The following is a 26973-nucleotide window of genomic DNA, read 5'->3' on the forward strand; positions in this document are numbered from 1 at the left end:
TCTCCATCCCCATCATCCCCACCTCATCCCCACCATCTCCATCCCCATAATCCCCATCATCCTCATCTCATCCCGATCCATCTCATCCCCATCCCCACCACCCCTGTCGCAGCAGACCCCGCTGCAGGCACAGGTCCACCAGACCCAGGCCCCGCTGGCTCTACAAGAACCATCTGCTCCGTTAATTACAGATGCAGAAGGAAAGGGTTGGAGTTTATAATTAACCAGCAAAAAGATCCCAGCTGTTGAACACCCGCGCAGGCTTCGTGCTCGGCACGGTGTGCATCGGCGAGGGTTTTCTTGATTATTAGAGGGAAATTAGGAGGGAGATGGGTGGTGCAGGGGCTGGAGCACCCAAGGGTGCTCACACACACGTGTGTTCATGTGGCAGGGTTGGCTGAGCCAGAACCAAGCGTGTTCACGTGTGCGGTGGCGTGTGAGCAGGCACACGGGGGGGATGGCATGGAGGGAGGGGTGAAGTGACAGGGGCAGCAGGTGGGGAGAGGGCTCCTTGCATGCATGGGAGGGAGCTGCAGGGGTAGGGCGAGATGTGTGTGACGCATGGGGCGAGGTGTGTGCCACGCTGGGAGGAGCGGGGCACCTGTGTGTGTGCGTTTGTATGTGTGCGCACTGGCAACTGCGTGGGAATGCATATACAGATGTGCGTGCAGATGTTTGTGTAGATGGCCATGCAATGCCCGTGCAGATGTGTGTGCAATTCTCATGCAGGTTTATGTGCAATATCTGTGTATATGTATGCGCAAACATCCAAGTAGATGCGTGTGCAGATATTCGTGCAATGTCTGTGCAATATCCATGCAGGTGTGTGTGCAATGTCTATGCAATGTCTGTGCAATTTTAATGCACGTGTATGTGCAATATCCACGCAGGTGTGTGTGCAGATGCCCATGTAGATATGTGTTCAATATCGATGCATTTGTGCATATAGATGTGCGCGCAATGCCCATGCAGCTGTGTGCAGTTCCCGTGCAGTGCCGCTGGTGCCCCTGCTCCTCCCGGCCGCGTGGGGGCGCTCTGCTCCACGCCGGGACCGGAAGTGATGCTCGCCCCGCCCTCCACCCGCTCTCGCTTCCGCTTCCGCCGTCTCCGCCGTCGCTCCTGACCCGCTCCGGTCTCGCTCCCGCCTCGCTACCGGCCCCAGCGCCATGAACAAGAAGAAGAAGCCGTTTCTGGGCATGCCCGCGCCCCTAGGCTACGTGCCGGGGCTGGGCCGAGGGTGAGCGCCCGCCGGGCACCTGCGGGACCGGACCGGCCGCCTCGGCTTCGGCCTTTCCTGACCCTTTTCCCTCTCGCCCTCATTTTCCCTCTCCCTCCCCCCCCCCCCCCCCCGCCTTTTTCCTCGTCGTCCCACCCCCCGCGGCTTTTCCCTCACCCCTTCCCAGCCCCGCGCAGCCTCCCACCCTCCTTTTCCCAGGGAACTCCAGTCCCCACCCCGTCAGGACAGGCTGTCAGCCCTGCACAGCCAGCTTTGCTTTCCCAATGTTCTTCTTCCCAGATGGTTCACGTTGCTGTTCAGATAGGAGCTTTGTTATTTAAACGTGTACCTGGTATATGTTCCTTGGTGCTTTAGAGCCGCTGGCTGTGAAGTGAATTGTGTCTCTCTGGGTTTAGTGACTCTGTGTGTGGGGTCCTGGTGTGAATCATTAACCTAGAGCAGCAAGAGGCAGGTTTTGTGCAGGTGGACACCAGGAGATGCCCTTTGCTGGGTGAACTCTGGTGAGACCTCACCTGGAGACCTGTGTTCAGTTCTGGAGTCCTCAGCACAGGAAGGACGTGGAGATGTTGGAATGAGTCCAGAGGAGACCACGGGGATGACCTGAGGACTGGAGCACCTCTGCTATGAAGACAGGCTGAGAGAGTTGGGGTTGTTTGGCCTGGAGAAGAAAAGGCTCCAGAAAGACCTTCAGCACTGGAAGGGGCTCCAGGAAAGCTGGGGGGGGGAGCTTGATCAGGGAGGGCAGGGACAGGATGAGGGGACCTCATTAAGCTAAATGAGGGGAGATTGAGATGAGCTAAAGTTCCCCTATAAAAGGATAGCTTTTCCCCTGGCGTTTATGAATGGTAGGGATGAGCACTGCCTGATGCAGTTCTTGTGAAAGTGATGTCTTTACTGTCTGATACAAAGTAATAGTTTTGACCCCCTGCCTGTGGTGGGGTCCCAGCCTGCTAAACAGCTTCTGGTTTATCACCACAGAGCGACAGGTTTCACCACTCGCTCCGATATCGGCCCTGCACGCGATGCCAACGACCCTGTGGACGACCGTCATGCTCCGCCAGGGAAGAGAACAGTTGGAGATCAGATGAAAAAGAATCAAACGGCTGATGATGATGATGAGGATTTGAATGACACCAATTACGATGAGGTGACAAGATTTTCATCCTTCTGGATATCTTGCCTACGGAGAATTTGGGGAGGGCCCCTCAATCAGGGAGGGCAGGGATAGGACCTGGGAGAATGGTCTTAAGCTGAATAAGGGGAGATTGAGATGAGATCTTAGGGAAAAAATGTTTTCCTGTGAGGGTGGGGAGGCCCTGGCCCAGGTTGCCCAGAGCAATGGTGGCTGCCCCATCCCTGGAGGTGTTCAAGGCCAGGTTGGATGAAGCTAGGAGCAACCGGATCCAGTAGGAGGTGTCCCTGCCCATGGCAGGGGGTGGGACTGGAAGGGCTTTGAGGTCCCTTTCAACCCAGGTCATTCCATGATTCTGTGAGATGTTTTCCCCCAAGTGGAAGAGTCCTTTTGCCCCTGCTCTCTTGCCATGAACCCCCCATTAGCTGAGGTTTCAAGGCCACAACTTCCTGTAGTTTGCTAGCAGTGCTTCCTTTTCGCCTTTGTTTTTTAATTGAGACCTCGTTATATGGAATGGCACAGTGCTTGCAGATTTTTGTTGTGGCATTGGGCCATGTATTGTGGTTTAATTATACAGTGCCCTGAGAGTCTTGGGAAGAGTTCCATAAATAAAATATTAGTTTAAGTGCTCTGGGGGTGTATTTTGTATTCTTCTGCACAAACGAAATCAAAGATGTAGTGTTTTGACGTATATTGGTCTTTATGTGGCCCCTATAGTCTCTTGTGTTTAAATCCCAGTCTGGTTGGTTAAATGTTATGTCGGTCTTTTGTTTGCTTTCAGTAGGGGGTTAATGGAAGAAAATGGCCTTTCTATACTGGGACTTCATTTATTGCTCAATAGAAGCAATTTTGAAGTAGTTTTGCTTTTGAAATAGTGTGGGAGAATAAGCACAAGGGGTGGCAGAAGAAAGCTGCTTTCATTTAGGGACGTGTTCATCAGATGCAGTGTTAGAAACAGCCTTGCTCATGCATTTTCCTTTTTGTGGGTGACTGTTAGCTGTAACAGGGACATAACAGAGCTTGAAACTGAGGATACTGCTTTGCTTTTCTCTTTTTTTCCTCCCTTTCTGCTGGCATCCATAGTTCAATGGCTACGCTGGCAGCCTGTTCTCAAGCGGTCCCTATGAGAAAGATGATGAGGAAGCAGATGCTATTTATGCAGCTTTGGATAAGAGGATGGATGAACGCAGGAAAGAAAGAAGGTAGGATACATTACAAGCCTGGCATGGAGTGTTCTCCCATTGATTTATGTTCTAGAGCTTTCTTCTCCCTCTTCCATTTCCCAGTTCGGATTTTGTCCTTGCCTACTGGCTATGTTTTCAGAAGCCTATGCAGTTTTATTTGTTTGAGTGCTGTACCTTTGACCCTGCGGCTTCAAGTTTTAAGGACAATGGGTGTTTTGCACAACTCGCTCTGAGAGTTGATGCGGTTGAATTGCTTCACTGTAGCTAATTAAGATTCACTGTAGTTCATTAAGATGATGTGAGATGCTGAGTGGATGGGTTTGGCACATCACATACTGCACAGCACACTGGAAACTGTGAGAGAAGTCTTGTAATGCAGGTGTCTTGTAAACCAGTGCTGTTATTTAATTTGTTAAGGTCAGTGCCTGGTCTGTAGGGAAGAGGATGTTAAAGACTGATGTTGAGTGGGTTGGAGATTTCTGGTTTTATGCTATAATATTTTTGAATTTCTAATGCCTCTCATAATGTTGATAGTCAGAACTTGGAAAAAATGCATTCTTTTATGCCTTAGCTCTGCTGAAATGCATTTTTCTGTAATAACACTTTATGTAAAAGACTTGCCCAGTGTTACTTACTCAGTGCTCCTTTTCCTAAGGGAACAACGAGAGAAAGAAGAAATAGAAAAGTACCGTATGGAGCGACCCAAAATTCAGCAGCAGTTCTCAGACTTGAAAGTAAGGAAGCAAAATGTTGCCTAAAATGTGACTTGTACTTTGACATGTGAGCAGTGGTGTCTGTTGTGCATTTCTCTGTTTGGATTTTGTGTGTTAGAATTACTTTCTGTTGGAAAAATAAGAAAATGAATCCAAAGCTGGCAGCTGATAGTGTGGAAGTTCCTCTTAGTGTGAAGCTTTCTCAGGTTCTGCAGGGTAATTTCCAGTCCGTTGCAGCTGCCCAGGCTTGGGCAGCAGAACTCGTAGCGCTGGTGTAAATCACAGTGGCAATGGAATCTGCAGGAAGGATTAAAGCAATGTGCTCTCTGCAGACGGCAGCATTCCGAGCTGCTCCAGCTTGATGGAATTGGGTGTTTATGTAGGGACATAGAAGGATACAGTGATTCTGCCCATTGAGCACTTTTCTTGTAGATACACAAGAAAGTGAAATTTCTGTGAATTTTGATACCAGGCTTTTGTTCTATGCTTTGTTGCAACTTCACGTCAGTACTGGAGAAAGTGCTACACTTCTCTCTTTGAGGGACTTGGCACTGAAATAATAATTGAGCAGAATCTGACTCTAAATCTTCTTTTAATATAATGTATCATTTAAGCTATTGTTTAATAATGAGTGATAAAACGCTCAATGCTGCAGGCACTGGGATTAATTTGAATATTTGTAGCACTGAGTTGAATAACAGAATTGATTTGAAATCTCAGTCTGGACTAAAACCAAATTCTAATTAAACACATCTCATTCTTTTGTTCATTGGCTTAGAAAAAATCTGATCTTTGCCCTTCCAGTCTTAATTCATCTGAATTCTTGCAAGAAAAAAAATGTATTAAGGAATAAGCAATTAGAAGGAAAATTCTTCAACAAATAACAATGACTGTTCCTGTGTGAATAGCGGAAGCTGGCAGAGGTGACAGAAGAAGAGTGGCTGAGTATTCCAGAAGTTGGTGATGCCAGGAACAAGCGTCAGAGGAACCCTCGTTACGAGAAGCTGACTCCGGTACCTGACAGCTTCTTTGCGAAACACTTGCAGTCGGGGGAGAACCACACTTCTGTGGACCCGCGCCAGACGGTAAGTGCGGAGCAAACCTGATGTTTTATAATTAGAGATGAGGGTTAAACTGTGCAGTCTTAGGGGCATTTAAAATAAAGATACTTAACCAAAAAGCTTGTAGTTTGGGAGTCCGTCAGCAGAATTGATGGATGCTAAGTCCTGTGCATGCCAGAATCTTTCTGTGCATACCCATTACCAGAGAAACCTTGAGGACAGGCAGGGAGACCCTGCTTCCTGTGTGAAAATTGGAAGGAAGTGTTTCTTTTCCTTTTCTCTGGCTGTCAAATGGTGATGAAGAGGTTTGGTGAGCATAACCAACATCCGTTTCTGTTATGTTTTGCAAAAATGGCTCAGAAAATAAAGTTCAGCTTCACCTAATGGTTTGCTGAACTCTGGAACAATCGTGTTAAAATTGTTTGCCTTATTTTCGACTGAGAATTAAGTCATTTAGCTTGTTGCTACATGGCCACAGGCTGCAGTGGTCACAGTCGCAGGAGAAGCAGACTGGCCCTGAATTGGCACCAGATGTCCATGGGATGACTTTGCAGATGTCCTTGTTTAAATGTACTGGGTTTAGGTTCTTGTGCTCAGGTTTCTCACTTTCTTCTTATATAATTCACTGACTTGACTAAACCTGTACGGTTCCTTACAGATTTACAAAACCTGTGTGAGAAACGTCTTGTGGTTCAGGGAAGCTGCTGTTTCAGAAGTGCTGGTGGGATTTTGGCATCTCTGTGCTATAGATGGAGAAGAGCAGATTGGGCAACAGCCTCAATTTTTGAAATCTTGGAAGAGGTTTTAGCAATGTCTCTCTCACTCTTGTTTTTAGCAATTTGGTGGATTGAATACTCCATATCCGGGGGGCTTGAATACTCCATACCCAGGAGGAATGACACCAGGCTTAATGACACCTGGGACAGGTGAATTGGATATGAGGAAGATTGGCCAGGCCAGAAACACCTTGATGGACATGAGGCTAAGCCAGGTAAGGATGTTAGAAGACAGAACCTGTCACACTTATACCTAGGGCTGGTGGTGTGCCACTATTTAAGACCTGGTTTTAGAAGAGTCTGTCATTCTTTTGGGTGTTAGAAGAGACAACTCAGCTCTGAAATGATTTTGTGCTCTTCCTCCCCAATTCTCCCGCCCTCTACACTCATGGAATTTCCTGAGAAATAAGTTTGTCCCTGGAAGTTGTGGTGATTGTGGGAAAGCAGCTGCCCTGTCACACCAGAGATGCGCTTCAGACAAACAGCACTGGCATCTTGTATCCTGTGTAGGGATGCAGGGCAAAATGCTGAAAAAACCCAAACCTTTAAATTGCTGTTGTCTTCCATTCTTTTTCGTTGATTTTCCCACCTAAATCTGGTTTAAACTTAAACGATGGGCTTCAGCTTGCAGGGCCTCAGGACCTTTTGGCGACTGAAAGCCAAACTACTTGCTTTCAGAGTGGTGCTAAATTTTTATTGTTAAAGTTGTGTATTTTAGAAGTGATAAAAAACTGATAAGGAAGGTTTTGTGTTTCCCTGCTTCCCTGATTTGGTAACAGAGGAATGGCGAGATTTCTTCTGTATCTGCAGTGCCTTTTTCCAGGCAGGCTGTCAGGCAGACTATGGAGCTATGAGCAGTCATTTCAATAGTGCGGACTTAACTTTCCCAGGTGTCCGATTCTGTGAGCGGCCAGACTGTAGTGGACCCGAAAGGATATTTGACAGACTTGAATTCCATGATTCCTACACATGGAGGAGACATCAAGTAAGTTTAAGAAGGATTAAATGTTTCATCCTTGTAGTAACGGCTATGCTCCTGTGTATAAATGGAAATATGCCTGAGTGGGTGGCTCTCGGCTGGCATTTAATCTGTGAAAGATGCTCGGTGAGTTTTTGAGGAGGAATTCTTTTCACATGAGGTCTGGTGTAGTCTTTCAAGGGATGTATTTAATGTCTGACCTGGACGCATCACTTGCAGGGATTGTTTCGGCTCTATCCCTAGACTAACATGCCAGGGCGATGGCAGTGTGTGGCTGCCTGCCAGCCAGGAAATAACCTGGTTAATTGTACCTGTGTACTGCTAATGTAGGCTTGATTGGTGACCTCTGAAACCCTCTTTAACCTGAAGGCTGACACCTGTTTCATAAAGAATTGCCATTTAAGTCAAAGCAATATGCACAAATATTGATGTTAATATGTGACTTAAAGCAATGCTTGTGCTTTCCAGCCTCCAACTGCAAGTGCTCAGCTCTAATTCCTATAAATCTTACCTAAATACTTAACCAGTTTTCGCTGTGATCTTGCTGTTTTAGTGTATATTTGTAAGCTTGTTTTGGTAGTCTGTAATTTGTGTCACCAGTATGAAATGCTTGAGGTCAAAATTAGTGTGCATCCCAGCTTGGCTGTGGAGGACTGACTGTGAAGTGCTTACTAATTTCAGAGGATTGTTTGCTGGCATGCTAAAACTTCCTGCCTGTCTTTCCTCCTCCTTTAGTGATATCAAGAAGGCTCGTTTGCTCCTGAAGTCTGTACGAGAGACCAATCCTCACCATCCACCAGCCTGGATAGCATCAGCCCGACTGGAGGAGGTCACTGGCAAACTCCAAGTGGCTCGAAACCTTATCATGAAAGGGACGGAGATGTGCCCCAAGGTAAGAAATGCTTTGCCTCCCTGCTGATCCTTGCAAGACAGTAGGAAAAGGTTGTGGTTATGACCAGCACTGTCTCTCTGTTAAGCTTCTGTTGGCTATATCTGATACCACTTCACCATCTGCAGTATTGAAAGAAGACATTTGGCGGGAAGCTCTAGTACTATATTGTTTCTTTTTCCTGACAGAGTGAAGATGTTTGGTTAGAGGCTGCTCGGCTTCAGCCAGGAGATACGGCCAAGGCTGTTGTGGCCCAAGCTGTCCGCCACCTTCCACAGTCTGTCCGAATCTATATACGAGCAGCAGAGCTGGAGACAGATATCCGTGCAAAGAAACGCGTTCTTAGGAAAGGTGAGAGCTTCTGCAGGGTCAGGAGACAAAGGCTGAGTCTCCTACTGCTTGTGTCGCATTGTGAGCTCTTGTGTGAAAGCAGTGACTTATCCATTAAGCACTGAGTGTTGCTTTTATGCTGTATTTGCAAAGAGAAAAACATCTTGGAACCACCTCCTTGATCTCTGATACAAAGCTGTTAACGGAATGGAACACAATTTATCATTCTCTTCGCAGTTGTTGCCTGTTAACAGCTTCACAGAGCTCCTCTGCTGCCTAGGAGACATCAGTAACATAATGCTTGGAGCTGTTTGTCTGTACAGCTTTAAGACAAGGGACAGTTTTAGCCATTATTTCTCCTAAAATAAAGCCGACTGACTGCTAGGTGATGCCACTGAAGTGTGACCTTTCATCAGGTGTTTCTCCCGTCTGCTGGCTGTGTGCATTCCTGCCATCCAGCAGCACCTTGGGAGTTTTTAAAGCCTCTCTGACTGGAGAGCCAGGAAGCTGAGTGTTTAAAATTCGTCTTGAGGTGTAAAAATCAAATACTCTATGAAAACATGTTCTGTCTGGACCAGGGATGCTTTAAGCTCTTGCAGGCTGATATTGTTCACTTCGGAATGCTTCAGAAAAATGTCCTCCTGCTGTTGCTGCAGATTTGAGGAGAAACGGTTAATGCCCAAACCCTCAGTGCTGCTTCTAAAGGGATGTCTCAGAGGTTCAGGCCTAGCAGTCTGGCTCCGCCTTTACCGGAATGCTTAAAAGAGCAGCCTCACCTGGAAGCCTGGCTAGTTTCAAAGTGAGTTTAGATGCCTCTTTCTGCTCATTTCTGTGGTGCTGCAATTGTGCCTGCTTTACTGAAGAAGGAGGTGCTCGGTGCTCTGTTATAGCACGTTTGTGTATGATTACCATGGGAGCAGTGGAACTCCTACTGCAATGCAGCTAATACTTGTAATCCACGGTGTCAGCTGTAGTGACAGAAGACTGAAAAACACTTTCAGTTTCTCAGTGTATCTTTACGATAAGAGGTTATGAAGACAAGGCTGAGAAAAGTTGTTGTTTAGGCTTTAATGTTTCAAACAGCACATGTAGGACAGTCTGCAGAGAACATGGTTTCTGCCAGCAGTCGCTAATTCTTGGATGAGATTAAGAAAGCCACAAAGACATAATTAGATAGAGCTCATTGGATTGCTGAACGAATGCTTTGGATTCAGCAGCTTAGGGTGTTAGTGTCAGTGATACCTTTAAGCTTTTATACATCCTCCTGTTTCCTTTGTGCATGGTGAGCCGATAGCTTTTTGGGATCTGTTAAACTGTCAGAAGATCCCTATGGGAAAACTAAATGGTGAATGGACAGCTTTGGCATTGAAGGAACAAGTTTGTGTTCTTTGTTAGTATTGAAGATGCTCCTTTTTATAAGGGCAGACCCTGACGATGATGCTACCCAATCCTGCACGCGCTTATTTGCTGAGACTGGAGGTGTTGTTCTGCTTGGTGTTTCACTGAAGAGGCTGCAGTTACAGCTTGTACAGGGAAAAAGCCCTTGGCTCTCCAAAACTTGTTTCCAATTAAAATGATTAAGTAAGTTTTTTTTCCTTCTCCGATTTTAAGTTCTCATAGTTGAGGCAAGAGCTGATGTAAGTACTCTTCCTTCCTTCTATCTTTAAGGGAATTTCATCTGCAATAGGAGAAAGCTTTCAGTTTCTCTTTGATAAACTACTTTGTCATGATTGACCTAACTGTTTTACCTCTTCAGCCCTCGAGCATGTTCCAAATTCGGTGCGTTTGTGGAAAGCGGCTGTGGAGTTAGAAGAACCTGAGGATGCCAGGATCATGCTGAGTCGGGCTGTGGAGTGCTGTCCAACGAGTGTTGAAGTAAGTTCTAAAGTAAAATAAAGCAACCCCCTCCACACCACCTTAGGCCCACTGTAGAGCTTTGAAAACAAAAAGCAGGGTGAGTGGAGTCTGAGTTTTCTACAATGCGCTTCATGCCACAGTGAGAAGGATGTGATGAGTAGTGGACTGTGCTTTTTTTTCTCTGGAGTTAACTGTCTGGTGGTCATTACATGCCTCATTTTCCTGTGTAATCATTACGTTAGTTATGGCAGTGTTACTGCTGTGCCTGCTGCAGCCAATTAGCCCTGTGCGTCTGCATGGTTAGTGCCTCAGCAGTTGTGGAAACAAGCGTACATATGGCCTGGGGAGTCTGAACCAAAGTGGCGTCTTTCTGAAATGCTGAACCAGAGTGTATTCAGCTGTGTGAAAGGTAGAAAATATGAGTGCAGCAGCCTAGCAAATGGAGTTCATAAAATCATGGAATAGTTTGGGTTGGAAGGGACCTCAAAACTCATCCAGTTCCACCCCTTGCCACGGGTAGGGACGCCTCCCACTGGATGTGGTTGCTCCAAGCCCCATCCAACCTGGCCCTGAACACCTTCAGGGATAGGACAGCCACGACTTCCTTGGGCAACCTGGGCAGGGCTTCCCCTCTCTCACAGCAAAACATTTCTCTCTAAGATCTCATCTCAATCTCCCCTCTTTCAGCTCAAAACCTTTCCCCCTTGTCCTATTCCTGCCCTCCCTGATGAGCTCCTCCCCAGCTTTCCTGAAGCCTCTTTCAGTGCTGGAAGCTGCTCCGAGGTCTCCTTGGAGCCTTCTTTTCTCTAGGCTGAACAACCCCAACTCTGTCCTTGTATGGGAGGTGCTCCAGCCCTCAGATCACCTCCATGGCCTCCTCTGAACTTGCTGCAACAGATCCATGTCCTTTCTGTGCTTCTGATGTGATGGTGTGAAGGTGACATGTTCAGGTGATTAGGACCGAGCTTTAAGGGCAGCAGCAGTCTCTGTTTCTGATATTTCTCCATTGCTGTTCTGCAACCTGCTTCTACTATTTGAGGGCAATTGCCAACCACTAGCAAACAGCATAAAGCTGCTTATCTCTCTGGGCCGACACCGCCATACGGCGGCGTTGTCATCTCCTTGTTCTAATCTAAAATACATTTCTTGTTGCTCTGCAGCTGTGGCTTGCGCTGGCAAGGCTGGAGACATACGAGAATGCTCGTAAAGTCCTTAACAAAGCCCGCGAGAACATTCCAACTGATCGTCACATCTGGATTACTGCTGCCAAACTGGAGGAAGCCAATGGAAACACCCAGATGGTGGAGAAAATCATTGACAGAGCCATCACATCTCTTAGGGCTAATGGTGTGGAAATCAACAGAGAGCAGTGGATACAGGTATTTGCTTGGTGTGGGTTAGAGACCTAGAGGAGCTCCTCAGGTTCTCTTTTGACGGCTACTGATGCCTGATGTTGTAATGTTGAGTAGTTTTGCACTAGGCTTACCCTTGTGAAGATGTGAGAGGTGAGACTGAACAGCTGAGCAGGGCCATGGCTGTGATTAAGTGTTACACCAGGGTGGCATTGTGTGTGTTGAGCTGAGGGACAGCTGGTTTACTTCTGTCTTGGAAGAGAACCAGCTTCAAGTTGAAGCAGCTACTGTGCCTTAAGTAGGACAGAGGCTTTAAGCCCCCAGTGAAGGATTTATGTATTTTTTGCATATGTCACTCTTGGCTTTATAGGTTTCTGTTTGCTAAAGAAGCCTTTGTCAGTGTTCTAAGAAGTCAATACAAACATTGCACATGCAGCAGGCAGGAAGTAGTCTGTTAGTCCTTTATGGCTTGTAGTCTTGAGGGCTGTGCGAAGTGGTCACGGCTGACGTGTGGAATGCTGTTGTACAGCAACATTCACAAAACACAACCTCTGCACAGGTTCATCCTGTTTGAAGAAGTTGTAGGGGTTTCCAGTGTTTTGGTTACATTTGAAAGCTGCGGTGCTTGAGTTTCCTGATTTAGCGAGATTCTTCAAGGACTGTTGCCATTTAAATGGCTTGATGTTCAGCTTAAAAGGACCCCTTTCTGCCTTAATGTGTACTGTGCTTTGTTTAAGCATAGATCTTTAAACCAGGTTACTGCTAAAATCACTTCCAGTGGGTCAAGGCAGCAGAATGTAGATGGCACACTGGTTAAGAGTATTGATAAAAGACAAAGTAGTTAATGTTAAAGATATTCTTGTTAGCACCTAAAAGAATTATAACTTTCTTTACAGCAGTAAAACAATTAAAGGTTAATTTCGACTTCTGATTGAAAGAAAACAACACCACAGCCTCTACATCATTGTCTTCTCGAGTTCCTTTTCAGTACTAGAACCATTCCTGTTACCCAATCAGAGGTTGTTTTAACAAGTTTAAGCAAGACACGCTTGGCTTTTCAAAAGCTTTGGGTGTCAGAAAGCCCACTTTTGTGGACATGCTCTGGTGAGGGAGCCTTTGCTCCTTTGCTTTAAGAGTGGTTCAGGGTGTATTCGTTTACATTTAGTTATTGCTTAGCCCTTATTGAGACTTAGTAATTAACTCAAAGCTGAAGGGAGTTCACCAGCTTTGTTACCTTTCTCAAATTCTTGTGTTTTATTATTGGCCAGGACCCTGTGTGGCTCAGCTCAGGGCAGGTCAGCGGAGCTGTAACAGGAGACTTTTCAGCATGGAAAGATCGCATGTTGTCACACTTGCTCCTTTTCAGGGTGTGCAGTTGATGGGCTCTGTTTCTTAACCAACTTCTGATTGATTCTGTGTATATCTACAGCATCTTCTTTGTGGGTGTGGGCTCACCTCTTAGTGACAAGATATGTTTAAGTAATAAGACGTTTCTAACAATGCAGTGACGTGCAATGTCTTAGTGTTTGCGTATACAGGGCTGCTGTTGCGGACTCTTAACTTCTTGTGCTGATTTCTCAAAATCAGCAGAGTTCTACTTTTATTTCTAGGATGCTGAGGAATGTGATAAAGCTGGAAGTGTGGCCACATGCCAGGCAATCATGCGAGCTGTGATTGGCATTGGGATTGAGGAAGAAGATCGGAAACATACCTGGATGGAAGACGCTGACAGTGTATGTCCAGCTGTGATGCTGAGTTGTTTTCATTTTTAACTGACTGGGCCTGGGAAATGGCATTTTCTATCAGCGAACGTGATAAAATGTGATTCCCATAATCACGTTTGACTGATCTATCTGTCAGGAGGTTGTGTTTTAAGTGTTTTTCTGATTTGAATTTTAACTAGGTGAAAAATTGGTGTTTGTGGTAGATTGTTTGGTGAGGTTTTGTGTTTTGTAGGATCTTTGTGTGTACGCAACATCAACAGAGATTGAGATCTGGTTAAAGGAATGCAAGTTGAGTTTCAAGGCATAAACATTGCAGCTCAAGAGTTAATGTGAGACTGGAGAGGGGAGTGGGTAAAAGTTTTACCAGGCTTTCTTTGCTCTAGGGGAGTAATTTGGACACACTAAAAACTGAAAGGCGTTTCAGCATGAGAAATGCCCACTCCCCTGGCCTTGAGTTGGGCTAACAGCAGCAGGAGGGCACATGCTGAGGAGCTTATAATTTTCGCTATTAAAAACCCAGATCTAGTGCAATACAATTCTTAGCTAATTTTTCAAGCTGGCTTGTGCTTGTCAGCCCCAGTAAAGGCCAGGGATACCTGTGCTCTAATAGAAGGATGCTTGAAAACTTCCTCCCTGCTTCCTTTCTAAAAGCTGATGATAACTGTTTTGTTCTCTATAATGCTCAGATTCATGTATTACTGTGAGTTATTGAGTTCTGTGTTGGATTATGCATGTGTCATTGCTTCTTACACTTGATTTCAGTGCAGCCCCAAACTGACTTAGCTCTTATCTGTTCCTTCATAGTGTGTCGCTCATAACGCTCTGGAGTGTGCCCGAGCCATTTATGCTTATGCCTTGCAAGTCTTCCCGAGCAAGAAGAGTGTGTGGCTGCGGGCAGCATACTTTGAAAAGAACCACGGAACGAGGTATGTGTGCTCCACATTCCTTGTGTGGAGAGGTTCAGCCTTCTTACAAGGCCTTAAAAAGAGTGAGCCCGAAAGTATTGTTGCAGAATTAGTTCAGCTGATGGAAACTCAAGGGTTTAACAACAATAACAAAGAAGGTCAGACGTGCAAACATCTCTGGGTTTTATGAAGTCATAAAAAGTTCAGGCAGTAGGAATTACTTGATTAAAGAAACTATGAGCAGCACGGGTGGGACAGCCATCTCTGTCTGAGAAGGCATCTCTGGAAAACATTTGGAATACAAGTCACCTAGAAATACAGCATGTTTTCATTGACGTTTCATTGATAAACAGCTTCATAGCTGAAGTTGTCTAAGCATCTCTGGCATTTTCAGGTTAAGCAGACTGTAAGCATGTACCATGTGCTGTGTTGAGATCTGTGTTATGCTGTCACGGTTCAGACCTCTTATTTTGAAGTTTATTCATTAAGTTTTACACATCTGAAACTTTATGTTTAGAATAAGGCAAACAATCTGTGCTGCAGACCCCTTGTGCTTGGGGAATCAGCCCGATTAAAGCCAACCAGGCCGTGGTGTGTAAGTGACTGAAGATGCCGAGTTCTGCCTTATTCAAGCCTTTTGATGTTATTCTCCCATGTTTCCCAGTGGTGGCTGGCTTTTAAGCCCCTCGTTCTACCCAAAAAGTATATTTTCCAGGGGAAGAAAAAAAAAATTCAATAAGGTCCATCCAGCTTCAACTCATAATTCTCAAAACCTTCCTGTCTCAGTTTCCACTGAGGTTTGTACAGAAGAATGGCTCTTTCCAAGACAAACGAGCTGTTTGTGTGTAGGGTCTTTCCGCAGAGGCTATCAAACAAAGGTGTCGTTTGAACAATGAGCCGTTTGTGGAGTGCTGATTTCAGAACCCTTGTGAAAAAAAGACCCCACCCTTTCCTTGTTATGAAACAACTTATCAAGGTTTACAACTGTTGGACTTTGCAACAATAGTTATAACACTGAGTGATAGTGGAAATGGTGTGTGAGAGCTCGCCTTTGGCAGTGTTTCGATTGTAACTTGCTCTTTCTTGTCTCAGAGAATCCTTGGAGGCTCTTTTGCAGAGAGCTGTTGCTCACTGTCCCAAAGCAGAAGTGCTCTGGCTCATGGGAGCCAAATCCAAGTGGCTGGCAGGAGATGTGCCAGCAGCCAGAAGCATTTTGGCCTTGGCTTTCCAGGTGGGTGTGTTAGACTTGTGTGGTGGTGTTAAATACAACAGGTAAAGAATACAGAGTAGGCTGCTTCTGTCAGCACCTGATTCCTGCTGTCTTTCAAAGTGATGGGAGCTTCAGCTGTGCTTTGATTGTATGTGCAGCAAAATGTTCTGTAGAATAATGGCAAGATGGAAACAAGAGTGCGTTACAGGTCATTTAGTTGTATCACACCAGGTTCTGAGTTTGCAAGCCATAATTTTACTGCTGCGGGTCCCACCAGCCCCAGTCATGGATCAGAATCCCCTTGTGTTGGGCATCTGTCTCTGCAGCAAAAAGGGTAGTGGTCTGCCCTGACAAATGAGGTTGCTGCATTGCTTGTGGCTTGGGCCAAACCCACTAACCCACAGTGAAATGAAGGGAATTGTCTGCTGGGTGCTGAAAGATGGGCAGAGCAGTACAGTTCTAACACTGGGAACACGGCTTAAAAGCTAATTGATAGCAAACCCAGATGACAGGTCCTGAAATGGAAGGTAAGAGATGTGCTTCCTAAATTTGTTCTCGGTGCTTTTTGTAACCACCCTGAAGACTTCTTGACATGGTTGCCACTGAAGTGACTTTTATTGGAGGAGTGTTCACAGACCTCAGCTGGGAATTCAAGCTTCAGTGTTTTTGCTCGAGGGTAATAAAATGAGGGTCTCATTGTGGCAGAGCCTATGATCTTTTTAGTATTTAAACTGGAAGTTCAGAAGATCAAGCATTAATGCTTTTCAACAATTGAGAAGCATCCAACTTCTACACTGGCATATATCTTTGTGCATCTGTTTTGGAGAATTTCTATATAAACTTCAAAGGTCAGAGAAGATTGGGAGGAGCTTGAGCTGAAAAAAATCCTCGTGTGGATTGACAAAGTTCTGATTTCAATTTTAATCTGGATCAAACGGAGGATTAAATCTGCTGTTGATTCACTGTATGCATTTGTCTGTCATTTTATGTTCCTGCAGGCCAACCCCAACAGCGAGGAGATCTGGCTGGCTGCCGTGAAGCTCGAGTCAGAAAACAATGAATATGAAAGAGCGAGAAGGCTGCTGGCAAAAGCTCGCAGCAGTGCCCCCACTGCAAGGGTAAGGATGTGTGAAGAGTGGGAGGCTGAGACCTCTCTTGGCCATGGGGGAGTTGGGACGGAAGGAGTTCCTTCAGTTCTGTGGCCCGAGGGATTGACCAGATGGCTTCCTGCCATTGCCTTTTGCAGGCATGTGGCCGCTTTGCTGCAGCGCTTCTCCAGTGAATTGCGACACAAAGTCACGGCATGATGGGAAAAAGAGGCTAGGATCAAGCGAAGGGTTTTGGGGTTTTTTTGACACAAATAGCAAAAGTCAGGAAATTCCCAGTTTGCAGCTGTTTGTATAATGTTCGTGTTGCATAGAAGCACAGCTTGGAAAAAATGAGAGAGAAAATACTTTCACAGAAGACTCACTTATGTCTGCAGTGCTCAAGGCAGCTCTGGCCGAGTTTGCTTTTAAAGTTACACTCTGAGTTTGTCTCCGCAGTTGCTTCTGGTATGGTAAACTTTGTTGATTTTCAGCTGTTCATGCAGAACCATTTTAATTTGCCCAAGTAAAAGAAAAAGGAGTTTGATTTCCCCCTTTCCTCCTTCTCCTGAAAATTTGTGCTTCATCCTTGATCTCCTACACTGTCCTCTTCCTCTCTGGTCAGTCAGGAAGCTTCTCTCCTGGCAGCTAGGGCTGGTCTCAGGCTTGACTTGTGAAGTCGCAGTTTGGGAAGTTTGAGGAAGGGGAGGACAAGGATCAGACAGTGGTGAAAGTGCCTTTGGGCTGTGTTTCTCACAGCTATAACTTCTATGTGTAGCTACCAGAAATGCATTTGGGGCAGAAAAGCATACATACCAGTTTGTAATTAGCAGGATTGCAACTTGAAGCCTTACGTTTGAATAGGTGGCTGTGCTAGCTCAAATCTAAGGAGATCAGGTTGTGCTGATGAAGCAGGCTCACATTTGTTAGTTGGTTGTGCTCTTAAAGCTGTGCTTTTTTTACAAATATAGTACAAGTGTCAACTCGGTGTTAACGGGTGAGAGACTGATCAGGCTGTCCCAGCTCCTTTAATATTTGCATTTACTCTTTTCATTGTTGTCTGTTACTGGTATTTATTGTTTCACTTGAAGCTGTAGCTAATCAATAACATTCTAATGAATGTATGAAAGCGAGAAACCACTGCATCGACGGAGTAATGGGTTTTCAAGGGCTGCTGGTGACAAACAGCTCTGGTTCTTTCTCAGGTCTTCATGAAGTCTGTGAAGCTGGAATGGGTGCTTGGGAATATTGCTGCAGCGCAGGAGCTTTGTGAGGAAGCCCTGAGGCACTACGAGGACTTCCCCAAACTGTGGATGATGAAGGGACAAATTGAGGAACAAAAGGAGCTGGTAGAGAAAGCACGGGAGGCATATAACCAAGGGGTAAGTTGTGTGTTATTGCGAGGTGGCTTTTCCTTCTGGTGTGGAGAGTGTTTGTGAATCAGAGCAGAGAGGGCTCTGTCCCAGACTAACCAGTGGTGATTTCTGTTCTCTTGGTCATTAGTTAAACCAATAACAAAACAAAGCAGGACTTTGAAATAAGCAGCAGGAATTTCTCTTACCCAGTACCTGTGTGCAAAATTCGTTCTCTTGCTTGAGAGAGTTTGCTGAATGCTTGACTCCTCACTGGTAGGAAAAAAAGTCACTGCACAGTAATTCTCCAGGACCTGTAAGGAGTAAAAGCAGAACTCTTAAAAGAAGAGCCTCCTAACAAGCTCTTAGATACACACAGTAACTGAATGTGGCCTACAGAGCACATCCTCTTTTCAGTGGCAATCTGTGTCCTGGGTATGAGCACTTCTGAAACAGCCATGAAGATAGCATGGAAGTAGGTTTCTGCTGGTGCCGGTATCCTCGTGACTTTCAGGGCTCCAGAGGCTCTGTTTTCTGCCCACGCTGTTGCTGTGGGCTGGTTGTGTAGAAGAGCCCTCCATTTCCAGAGGGAGCACAGACTGCGGATGTTTATGGAGGTGTATTCTTTCTCTTGCTACTGGGATAGCTCAGTCAGTTGCTTTGGAGGTACGAGAAACCAGAGTTCTGTGCTGTAAGACCATCTAGGAGAAACTGGAGTGGTATAATCAACTTTGTCTCTCTTCTTGTAAAGTCACCAGGAGGATATAGGCAGGAAAGTTCTTTTCTATAGGGGTTATAGGATCTTATTTTTTTTTTTCTAATCCACATATTGCCACGCTCTTCTTTGTTCTTTTAAACAGTTGAAAAAGTGTCCCCATTCCATCCCGCTGTGGCTTTTACTGTCCAGGCTGGAGGAGAAAGTTGGGCAATTGACTCGAGCAAGAGCCATCTTGGAAAAGTCTCGCCTAAAGAATCCAAAGAATCCTGATCTCTGGTGAGTTGTGTGGGGATTAACTGGATTTGGACTACAAAGCCCATGCATTTTTCAGGCCTGCTATTGCACATCTCAGCCATTTGAACCTGGGACTTATGACCATGCCCATCCTAGAGTTTCTCCTGAACTAACAGCTTTTCCCTATGGTGATCTTGGCTAGTACGTAGCCGCTCTAAGGAGCTGACGGCTGGTTATTTCTTTACTCATAGTTGTTTTGCACAGAGCATGAAAACCCAGGGATTTTTCAGTTCTGTCATAGTCTGGTTTTGAGATTGTTTTTGATCTAGGCCATTATCAAATAAAGTTCATATTTATTTTTAGACAGAGAGGAGTGGGAGGGTGTGAGTTGCTGTCACACATTCAGCATGTGGACAGGTGTTTGCAGTTTCCAGTGACCTTCCTGTGGCTTGTTGCTTGTTTCTGCATACTGGATGTGTTGTCATAGATATCATCACTGAGTCTCTTCCTTTCCAGGCTGGAGTCGGTGCGACTAGAGTACAGAGCTGGGTTAAAGAATATTGCAAATACCCTAATGGCCAAGGCACTGCAGGAATGCCCCAATTCAGGTGAGCTGTGCCTCATTCCTGCCTTAAACACAGTTGTTTTGCCGCATTGAGAAAGGCCCATCTCTTCCAAGGTGTCATTTCTGTCTGGGTTTTAAAGGACTGTGTTTTGGAGAGGTGTCAGTCATCCTTCTGCAAATGAAACAACAAGGCTCTTCATGAATAATCCCAGTTGTTTTGTGCCATCTCGCACCAGAGAGCTCATGGATTGGTGGTTGTTCCATTTCTCTGCAGTGTCCAATGTATTGGGTCTGTGGTCCAGTTTGTTCCTAGGTTTCCTAGAAAAGCATCTTGGATACGGGTGACTTTTCTCTGAAGCTGGTAGAAGTCTGCGGAGGTGTAGGATTGAGGAAAGATCCTGAAGCGTTTGTAGTCAGGAAGTTCAGTGGAAGAAGACTGGGTTTTCCCTGGCTCGTTGGAGTACAGCCGGCCATAGGAGACTTCCTGTTGCTGGTTGCGCTGCTGACTGTGTGCTTGCTAACTGTAGTCACGGTCATGATGAGGGGATAATGGACCATAAAGTTCTGGTTTCTGATTGTTTTAACTCATTGACTCGTAGGTCATATAATGTAACTCAGTTGGTTCTAACCAGCAGTGGAAACGTTTGCCTGTTGGCATGGGAGGAGAAAGTCATAATGTGTCCCTGTTCTTCAGCAAAATTGCAGGAAGACTTAATTGTTTAAACATGTTGACATCTTTGGAGAGAAGATGTCACATAACTATAAAATGCAGTAATCTACTGTGGGACAAGCCGCTTTAGCTTGCCTTCAGGCTTCGTTTTGCAAGGTGTTTAATTGGCGGTTGCTGAAGTCCCAGTGAAATAATTGGGAGTCAAGTGACTTTTATGACACAGTAGACTCATTGCAAGCTGCTCACCGTGTGAGTGGGTCAACAAAGCAATACCATCCAAGTCCCACTTCATTTTGTGACTGACCTAATGCTTAATGAGTGTTTGCCATCACAGGCTTTTTAGCAGAATCTGCCTGTTGCTATGGAAATGGGCAGCAGGATCTCAGTTTCTATTTCAATAAAATTGCTTCCAGCTCTGTCTTAAAACGCTACAAACTGGAATAAAAGCCTGCAGGAGTTAGCTCGTTGGACACCTACAGTCATGTAAACTAGAGTCTTATGTCCGTTGATTGCTGAATTGATACCTGGTTGCTTACAGCTGTTGTAGGCAGGCTGCACAAAGTAGAGCTGATATGTAATGGTGTTTGTCTTCAGCTGGCCTGAAAATAGGGGCCTGAAAAATGAGGTTGACCCTGTATATAAGGAGTGAGAAGAGTTGTGTTCCAGTCTGTCACCGCAGCTGTCAAAGCCTGTGTGTATTCCCATGGGACAGTTTATGGGAAGCAAGAGCCCTTTGATAGTCCTGGCAGACAAGAGCTTTCAGGCTTTGCTTTGAAGAGATCAGCAGGTATGGTTGGCTGAAATGAGAAACTGGAGATTTCATGCTCCTCTGAGCATATTTCCTTTCTGACTTTTGGCAGGGAAAGGAAGGAGGGATTAAACCCAGATTTCCTGGACCTCTGTTGTCCTTCATCATATGGGTGGAGAGCCAGCATCTACAAGACCGTGGTGCTCTGGCACCCTTGAAACTGCTTCCAGAGGGTGTACTTTGCACCTTCAGGGACAGCTGCTGCCACTGCAGTTTCCTCTTCAGACACATGGCCTTCTCTCACTTTTAAATGCTGGTTTGCCCTCCCCTATTTGTGATGTCTTATCTGAAAGGCGTGAGCTTTGCCTTAGTGCACACCAAGAAGGGTTATGGTTCAGAGGCATTCAGAACTGAAGGTCCAATATGGGGCAGGCAGTAGCTAAAAACTCAGTGTACTGGAATGAAGTATGTGCAAAAAGAGTGATCTAGGGCGAGGCTGGAGCATGGATAACCACCAAGGTTGCTTGTGTTAGAGAGCACTGGCCTCGTGACAGGATGGGGAGGGTGAATCTTGGAAATAACACTAAACAGTCTTCTTACTTGACTTGATTAAGGAATCCTGTGGTCAGAGGCAATTTTCCTTGAAGCACGACCGCAACGAAAGACCAAGAGTGTGGATGCTCTCAAGAAGTGTGAACATGACCCACATGTCTTGTTGGCTGTGGCCAAGTGAGTTCCTGCGCTTGATGTAGTAAAAATACCGATTTCTGTGTGTGATTGCATCCCTAATGAAACAGTGCACTTGAGCACGGCCACGTGATTCTGCTGCTGCAGCGGCTCTAATGAGCCTTAAAGCAAGTAGCAGCTCTCAAGCTGTCTCCTAGTAACTGTTCCTTGATCCGAAGCAGGGGATGTCAGCCTGCCCTCGAGCTGTTTTGGTGGGTCTGGGACTGTGGCACAGACAGCAGTGCGTTCACACGGAGTCCTTTTCCAGGGCTGGGCATTGACACTCTGAAAACTACCACCTTTCTGACCCTGGAAAGGGATTTTGGTATGCTTTCAAATGAAAACTAGGCTTAATTAAGTTTTATAGGATATGTTTTAAGTATTTGCCACCTCCCTGAAGGTGTTGAAGGCCAGGTTGGTTGGGGCTTTGAGCAGCCTGATCCAGTGGGAGGTGTCCCTGCCCATGGCGGAGGGTTGGAACTGGATGGGCTTTAAGATCCCTTCCAACCCAAACCATTCTATAATTCTATACTTTTTGCTAGTTATCTTTCAGTTGTGATGCATCTGACTCTGTATTCCTCATCTTTTCCTTCTATCCTAGATTCTGTCAGATTTATTTAATCCTGAGTTAGATTCCATGCTGTTGTAGTCTTCTCCCCTCCTGAGTTTCGGCTCTGTCACTTTTTTTCTGTTGTGGCCCCTTCAGGAATGCAGGCTACCGTCATACTGCAGTTTGCTTCTCTGAGATGGGAAGATAATCTCCTAGGAATTGTCTTCCTGTGTAGATTGAGTTGTAAGGCTTCCAGTGATGAACACCTGCAATCAGAATTGACTCACGCCGTATCTTTTCTGTTCTGATGTGCAAATGGCTCTACAGCTGTTGCAGTTGGAACAAACTTTTCTTCCTTTGGGAATACCAGAAGAGGTTAATGCCGGAAGCATTTTGCCCAAACAGTTGCCCAATTCTTTCACAACTCTTTTTTATAAGCCAAAGAAAACTGTAGGATACACTCCAGTGACTGCGACACTGCCAGATAACGACAGCTGGCTTGTTCAGCTTTAGCAGCAAGTGAGAAAAATGTTAACTTTTGCTTTATGGAAACTGCTTCCAGGCCCCTTCTGGTGCAACCTCAGACAGTTTAGCAGCTAATCCCAACACAAACAGCTTCCACCTCTCATTGTGACTTCATGTAGGTGCACTAATGGCATCATGTCACACATCTGTGAAAAACTGCTGTCAAATATGTTGCTGAAAACTGCCTCTATCTACAGGTGTTGAGCCTCTATCATTGTTCATGCTCTTTTAAATCATAGTTTATTTAACGTGGAACAATCAAGTGTATTATAGGGCTTAAAGACAATCACATAAGCTGTATAATTTTATGACTGGCTAAGCTCTTTATGAGAGATGGCTGTCTGATTTGATAAAGACCTTGCTAGCTCAGATGAACTTAATGCAGAGGAGTGAAACCAAGAGATTATTGACTCAGCTGGATAATTACTAGGGAGAAACTTCAGAATTCACGAGTACCTTTGGGAAATGGCTGGGATGTGAGCATGGATGTTTATGTGCTCACCTTTTCTTATAATGTGGAGCTGACATGATTGATCTGCTCTGCTGTAGAGCATGCTTCGTGGATGTAAACGTGTGACCACACACAGCTGCAGCTCCAGGAATTTGTCTGCAGTTTTCAGCTTTTAGATGCTAGATTTTGATGGGCTTTTTAATCTCAATTTACATTTAGATTTTAATTGTTAGAAGCTAAAATCCACTTGAAATAATAAGAAATGGGAGGAGAGGAAATAGGTGTAGGCATATGATCCTGTCTTTTTCTACATGAAATCTGGAACAGCAAAGTTAAACAATTGAGTTTAGCAAAGATTGAGCTCAGAGAGTGATACTTCCCTTCTCAGGCCCCTGTCTCTTCCTGGGGATACCTTAACCTGCTTCACTGTGAGCAGTGGTGGACGTTCTTTGCAGTCTTCTCATGTCTCTTCCCTTTCCAGAGGAAGGACAGTCAGCAGATGCCTACAGGATCATAGAATCAGAGTTGGAAGGAACCTTAAAGCCTATCTTGTTTCACCGCACTGTCATTGTCAGGAACACCTCCCACTGGATCCGGTTGCTCCAAGCCCCATCCAACTTGGCCTTTAACACCTCCAGGGATGTGGCAGCCACCACTGCTCTGGGCAACCTGGGCCAGGGACTCCCCACCGTCATTGAAGAATTTCTTCCTAATGTCTAATCTAAATCTTCCCCCCTCCAATTTAAAGCCATTCTCCTTTGTCCTGTCACTATAGGCCCTTGTAAAATGTCACTCCCCAGCTTTCCTGTTCTGCTGTTTCCTTCTTGGGAGAGCAAAAAAACTGAAGTATCTGTAGAGCCTTCAAGTTAGAGTGCTTGTGGATTGCCACATTCCTCCAAAGAGAGGGTTTTTGTTGACTCACTCTTGATTTTCTTAACAGGTTGTTCTGGAGCGAGCGTAAAATAACCAAGGCCCGAGAGTGGTTCCACCGAACAGTGAAGATTGACTCTGACCTGGGGGATGCCTGGGCTTTCTTTTACAAATTTGAGCTCCAGCACGGCACAGAGGTGAGCGTGGCTGGGAACAGGGAGCTGGGCAAGGCAGAAGGAATCCTTTGCTGGTGGTGGTCACCCAGTGCTGCTGTGGTGCTGGGCTGAGCTCGCTGCTGCTGCTGCTGTCTGTGTGGCTCTTGGATGAGGCTGCAGCTGTCACGCCTGGTCATGAATGAGCATGAACAGGCCTGCATGGTGGTTTTTAGGAGGCTCTGTCGTTAGCTGAGCTGTTTTTCAGGCTGCTTTGCTGGCCGCAGTCATGCTAGTTTGTGCAAAATTCTATGAAATGAATCTTTATTCTGTAAAGTGAAAGCTTTCTGGTGGGAAGTTTCCCTGTAATTGCGATGCTGGGTTTGTGTAGCTAGTCCCATTTCTTCACAAATGTTGAGCACAGGTTTGCACGTGAATACAGCTGGAAGAACAGGCTGTTCTAATCTCTTATGGCCGTTTTTACTGCCTGATATTACTGAAATGATGGGAGTGTTTATCTTCTGACTTCAGAGAGACCTCGCGCTTGACAGATCTCATGCAGGTGGTAATGCAAAGGAGGTTCCAATTTCTCTGGTGTAGCCAGAACTTGCTCCAGTCTAATTCAGCCAGCGTGTTTAGCAAGGCAGGAGAGTTCCTGCCACTGGATTTTGACTCAGGCTTCCATACTTTTAAAAGCACAAAGTGAAAGCGCCACCATAAGTTTGGAAGGACACTTGCTGGAACAAACCAGGGCATTAACAGACTTGCAAACTGTTGTTTCTCTTCCTCGTAGGAACAACAAGAAGAGGTGAGGAAGCGCTGTGAGAATGCTGAACCTCGCCACGGAGAGCTCTGGTGTGATGTCTCCAAGGACATCGAGAATTGGCAGAAAAAGATCGGAGAGATTCTTGTGCTCGTGGCGGCCAAGCTTAGAAACACCTTCTAGAGCATGCTGACTTCAGCTGTCTTAGTCATCTCCGTAGGACTTGCCTGCTTACCTGCTTTTGGTGCACTCGCCCTTATGGTGGCGCAGAATTTAGAGGACAGGAGATGGGTGGCTATATGAAAGCTCCTCTTCAAAACAGAAGAGCAGCTTCCTTCTCATCCCGGTGCTCTTGGCTTGCACAACGTGGCCATCGGCTCCTGTAGCACTTCTGAGCATTGTTGCTGATGTCGTGTAGGAGAGATAAGCCCTTGTGCCCCCTTCTGAGGCTCCGTTAACGCTTTCATCGGGATGCCTGAATCCCCGCTATAAATACAAGCTTTACTTGCTGATACGGATTCTGATGTTTAGCAGTTCCTCTAGTTTTTTTCACTTGCTTGCATTCCCGGCCTGACCTGTCCCTCTTTGTACGGTGTCTTTAGTGTTCAGCCCACCCAGTGCTGATTCCCTCTCTGCAGATCTGGTTCATTGCTGTTTGAACATCCCTGATGGAGACAAGGGGAGGTTCTGTCGGGGAGAGGCCGGCAGCTGAGGGGAAGGGCTGTCCTCACCCCTCTTTTTTCAGTTACCTTTGGTGCAAGCTTGGTTTAACTTGGTCTTCCCTGCTGGGAAGCTGCAGCACAGCTCAGAAGTGTTCCTCAAACCTGAGCAGATGGAGTGTTGTGTGGAATCCAAGAGCGTTTTTTAGGGACCTTTTCCTTTATTTTTTAGATGTGTATATAGTATAACCTTATTCTTTTAGGTGTCTGATTTCGTTAAGCACAGTGGTATTTTAAAGTAATGATGCAAAATCCAGCAGTCCCTGAAGGCTGAAGGAATAACCTTTACTTGGAGCCGCTGAGAGGTCGTGTGCTTTCACGGTGGCAACTGCTTTCTGTTGGGAAGGTTGAGGAGGCTCTCTCCAAGTACAGATGGAAAACAGCAAATTGATGAGAGGAAAAGCATTGTGTTTGGGACCCTTTTTAAGCTGTATTCAATTTTCTATGCTTATGATCTGTATTGTTTTGACCCCAAAACCTGAATTTCTTGTGATCAGAGGATGAAAATCTGTAATGTTTTACGTTAGGACATAGCGGGGGTGTCCCGGTTGGTGTGTTCGTGCATTATACAATGAATTTAGCTGGGGGAGAACCTCTCTTACCGCTTGTTTGGACAATATGTATAAAATACAGCTTGTTTTGTTGTCTCCTTACATTCTCTTTGAATGCGGTCTTGCCCTTTGACTGGGAAGAGTGAGTCTGATGCCAAAAAGCTTTGAGCTTATCAGACTCCCACCACTCTGGGGAGGTCTCTGCCAGAGGTTGCACAAAGTTGTGCTCCGGCCTCTTGCCAGACAAGATGAGAAACCCGACTTTTAGCACTGAAATACAAGTGGTTGGTCCTGAAGCAAAGCCTGTTTTGCTTGCGGTTTGTAACAGGAACTCATGTGCTTTCTCTTGAGTAGCTGGTGATGGTCTGTGAAGCTGCCTTTTCACTAAGGAAGGTGTAGATCATGGATGTGCATGTAGATATTTTGGGGGTCCCGGGCTGGGCAGTCACTTCTATGCGTGGGATGCAGTTGTAAGTGCTGGCTGGGGTTTGGTGGCAGCTGCTGACTGAAACCAGAATCCAAATGCTGACAGAAATCGAAACCCGAGTGGTCTGTGTTCCCAGGCTCCAGCACACCTTTACAGCATGGAATCCCTGCTCTGACTCCTTGTGCTCTGCTCCAGTGTGGGGATGGGCATCCGCTTGGATCTCTGGTGGGTGAGGTCGTGGAGTGCTGATAATTCAGGCTCTTCAGGGCAGAGGGACCCTCTCCTACCCTGAACCTTTGGCCACCGCTGCTCACTGAGTGCAGGACCCTGTCTGTCTCCTGTGGCCCAGACTGGTCCTCGCAGCTGAGCCCAGGACCCTGTCCCCCGCAGCCAGGAGTGGGAGCGTTCCCAGGGCCAGGACTCAGTTCCCTCGAGCAGGATCAGGATCCATTCCCTGCAGTTGGGACCAGGACATGTTCCCTGGAGCAGGATCAGAGCTGGTTTAATGGACCAGGTCC

At 46.0% G+C, this 26973-nt stretch overlaps 1 protein-coding gene across 1 annotated transcript; it reads left to right on the forward strand.

The window, feature by feature from the left end:
• Positions 1-1077: 1077 nt before the first annotated feature.
• On the forward strand, positions 1078-26149 carry PRPF6 (pre-mRNA processing factor 6). The gene is made up of 21 exons (XM_054081704.1): positions 1078-1237; positions 2216-2384; positions 3453-3571; positions 4209-4287; positions 5175-5351; positions 6163-6318; positions 6994-7088; positions 7818-7974; positions 8160-8322; positions 10058-10176; positions 11319-11537; positions 13121-13243; positions 14039-14160; positions 15232-15370; positions 16348-16467; positions 17640-17816; positions 18647-18780; positions 19255-19346; positions 21336-21450; positions 23914-24040; positions 24789-26149. The coding sequence occupies exons 1-21, from the start codon at positions 1167-1169 to the stop codon at positions 24939-24941; spliced, it is 2826 nt and encodes a 941-aa protein (XP_053937679.1). The 5' UTR covers positions 1078-1166; the 3' UTR covers positions 24942-26149.
• Positions 26150-26973: the final 824 nt, after the last annotated feature.

The sequence above is a fragment of the Cuculus canorus genome, chromosome 16 (assembly GCF_017976375.1).
Source record: "Cuculus canorus isolate bCucCan1 chromosome 16, bCucCan1.pri, whole genome shotgun sequence".
NCBI lineage: Eukaryota > Metazoa > Chordata > Aves > Cuculiformes > Cuculidae > Cuculus > Cuculus canorus.

Bases quoted from the DNA above. Each gene is read 5' to 3' on its own strand.
- PRPF6 (XM_054081704.1), top strand. From the start codon at position 1,167: ATGAACAAGAAGAAGAAGCCGTTTCTGGGCATGCCCGCGCCCCTAGGC. The intron at 3,572-4,208 runs GTAGGATACATT...CCTTTTCCTAAG, and splicing joins GAACGCAGGAAAGAAAGAAG to GGAACAACGAGAGAAAGAAG. The intron at 17,817-18,646 runs GTAAGTTGTGTG...TCTTTTAAACAG, and splicing joins GGGAGGCATATAACCAAGGG to TTGAAAAAGTGTCCCCATTC.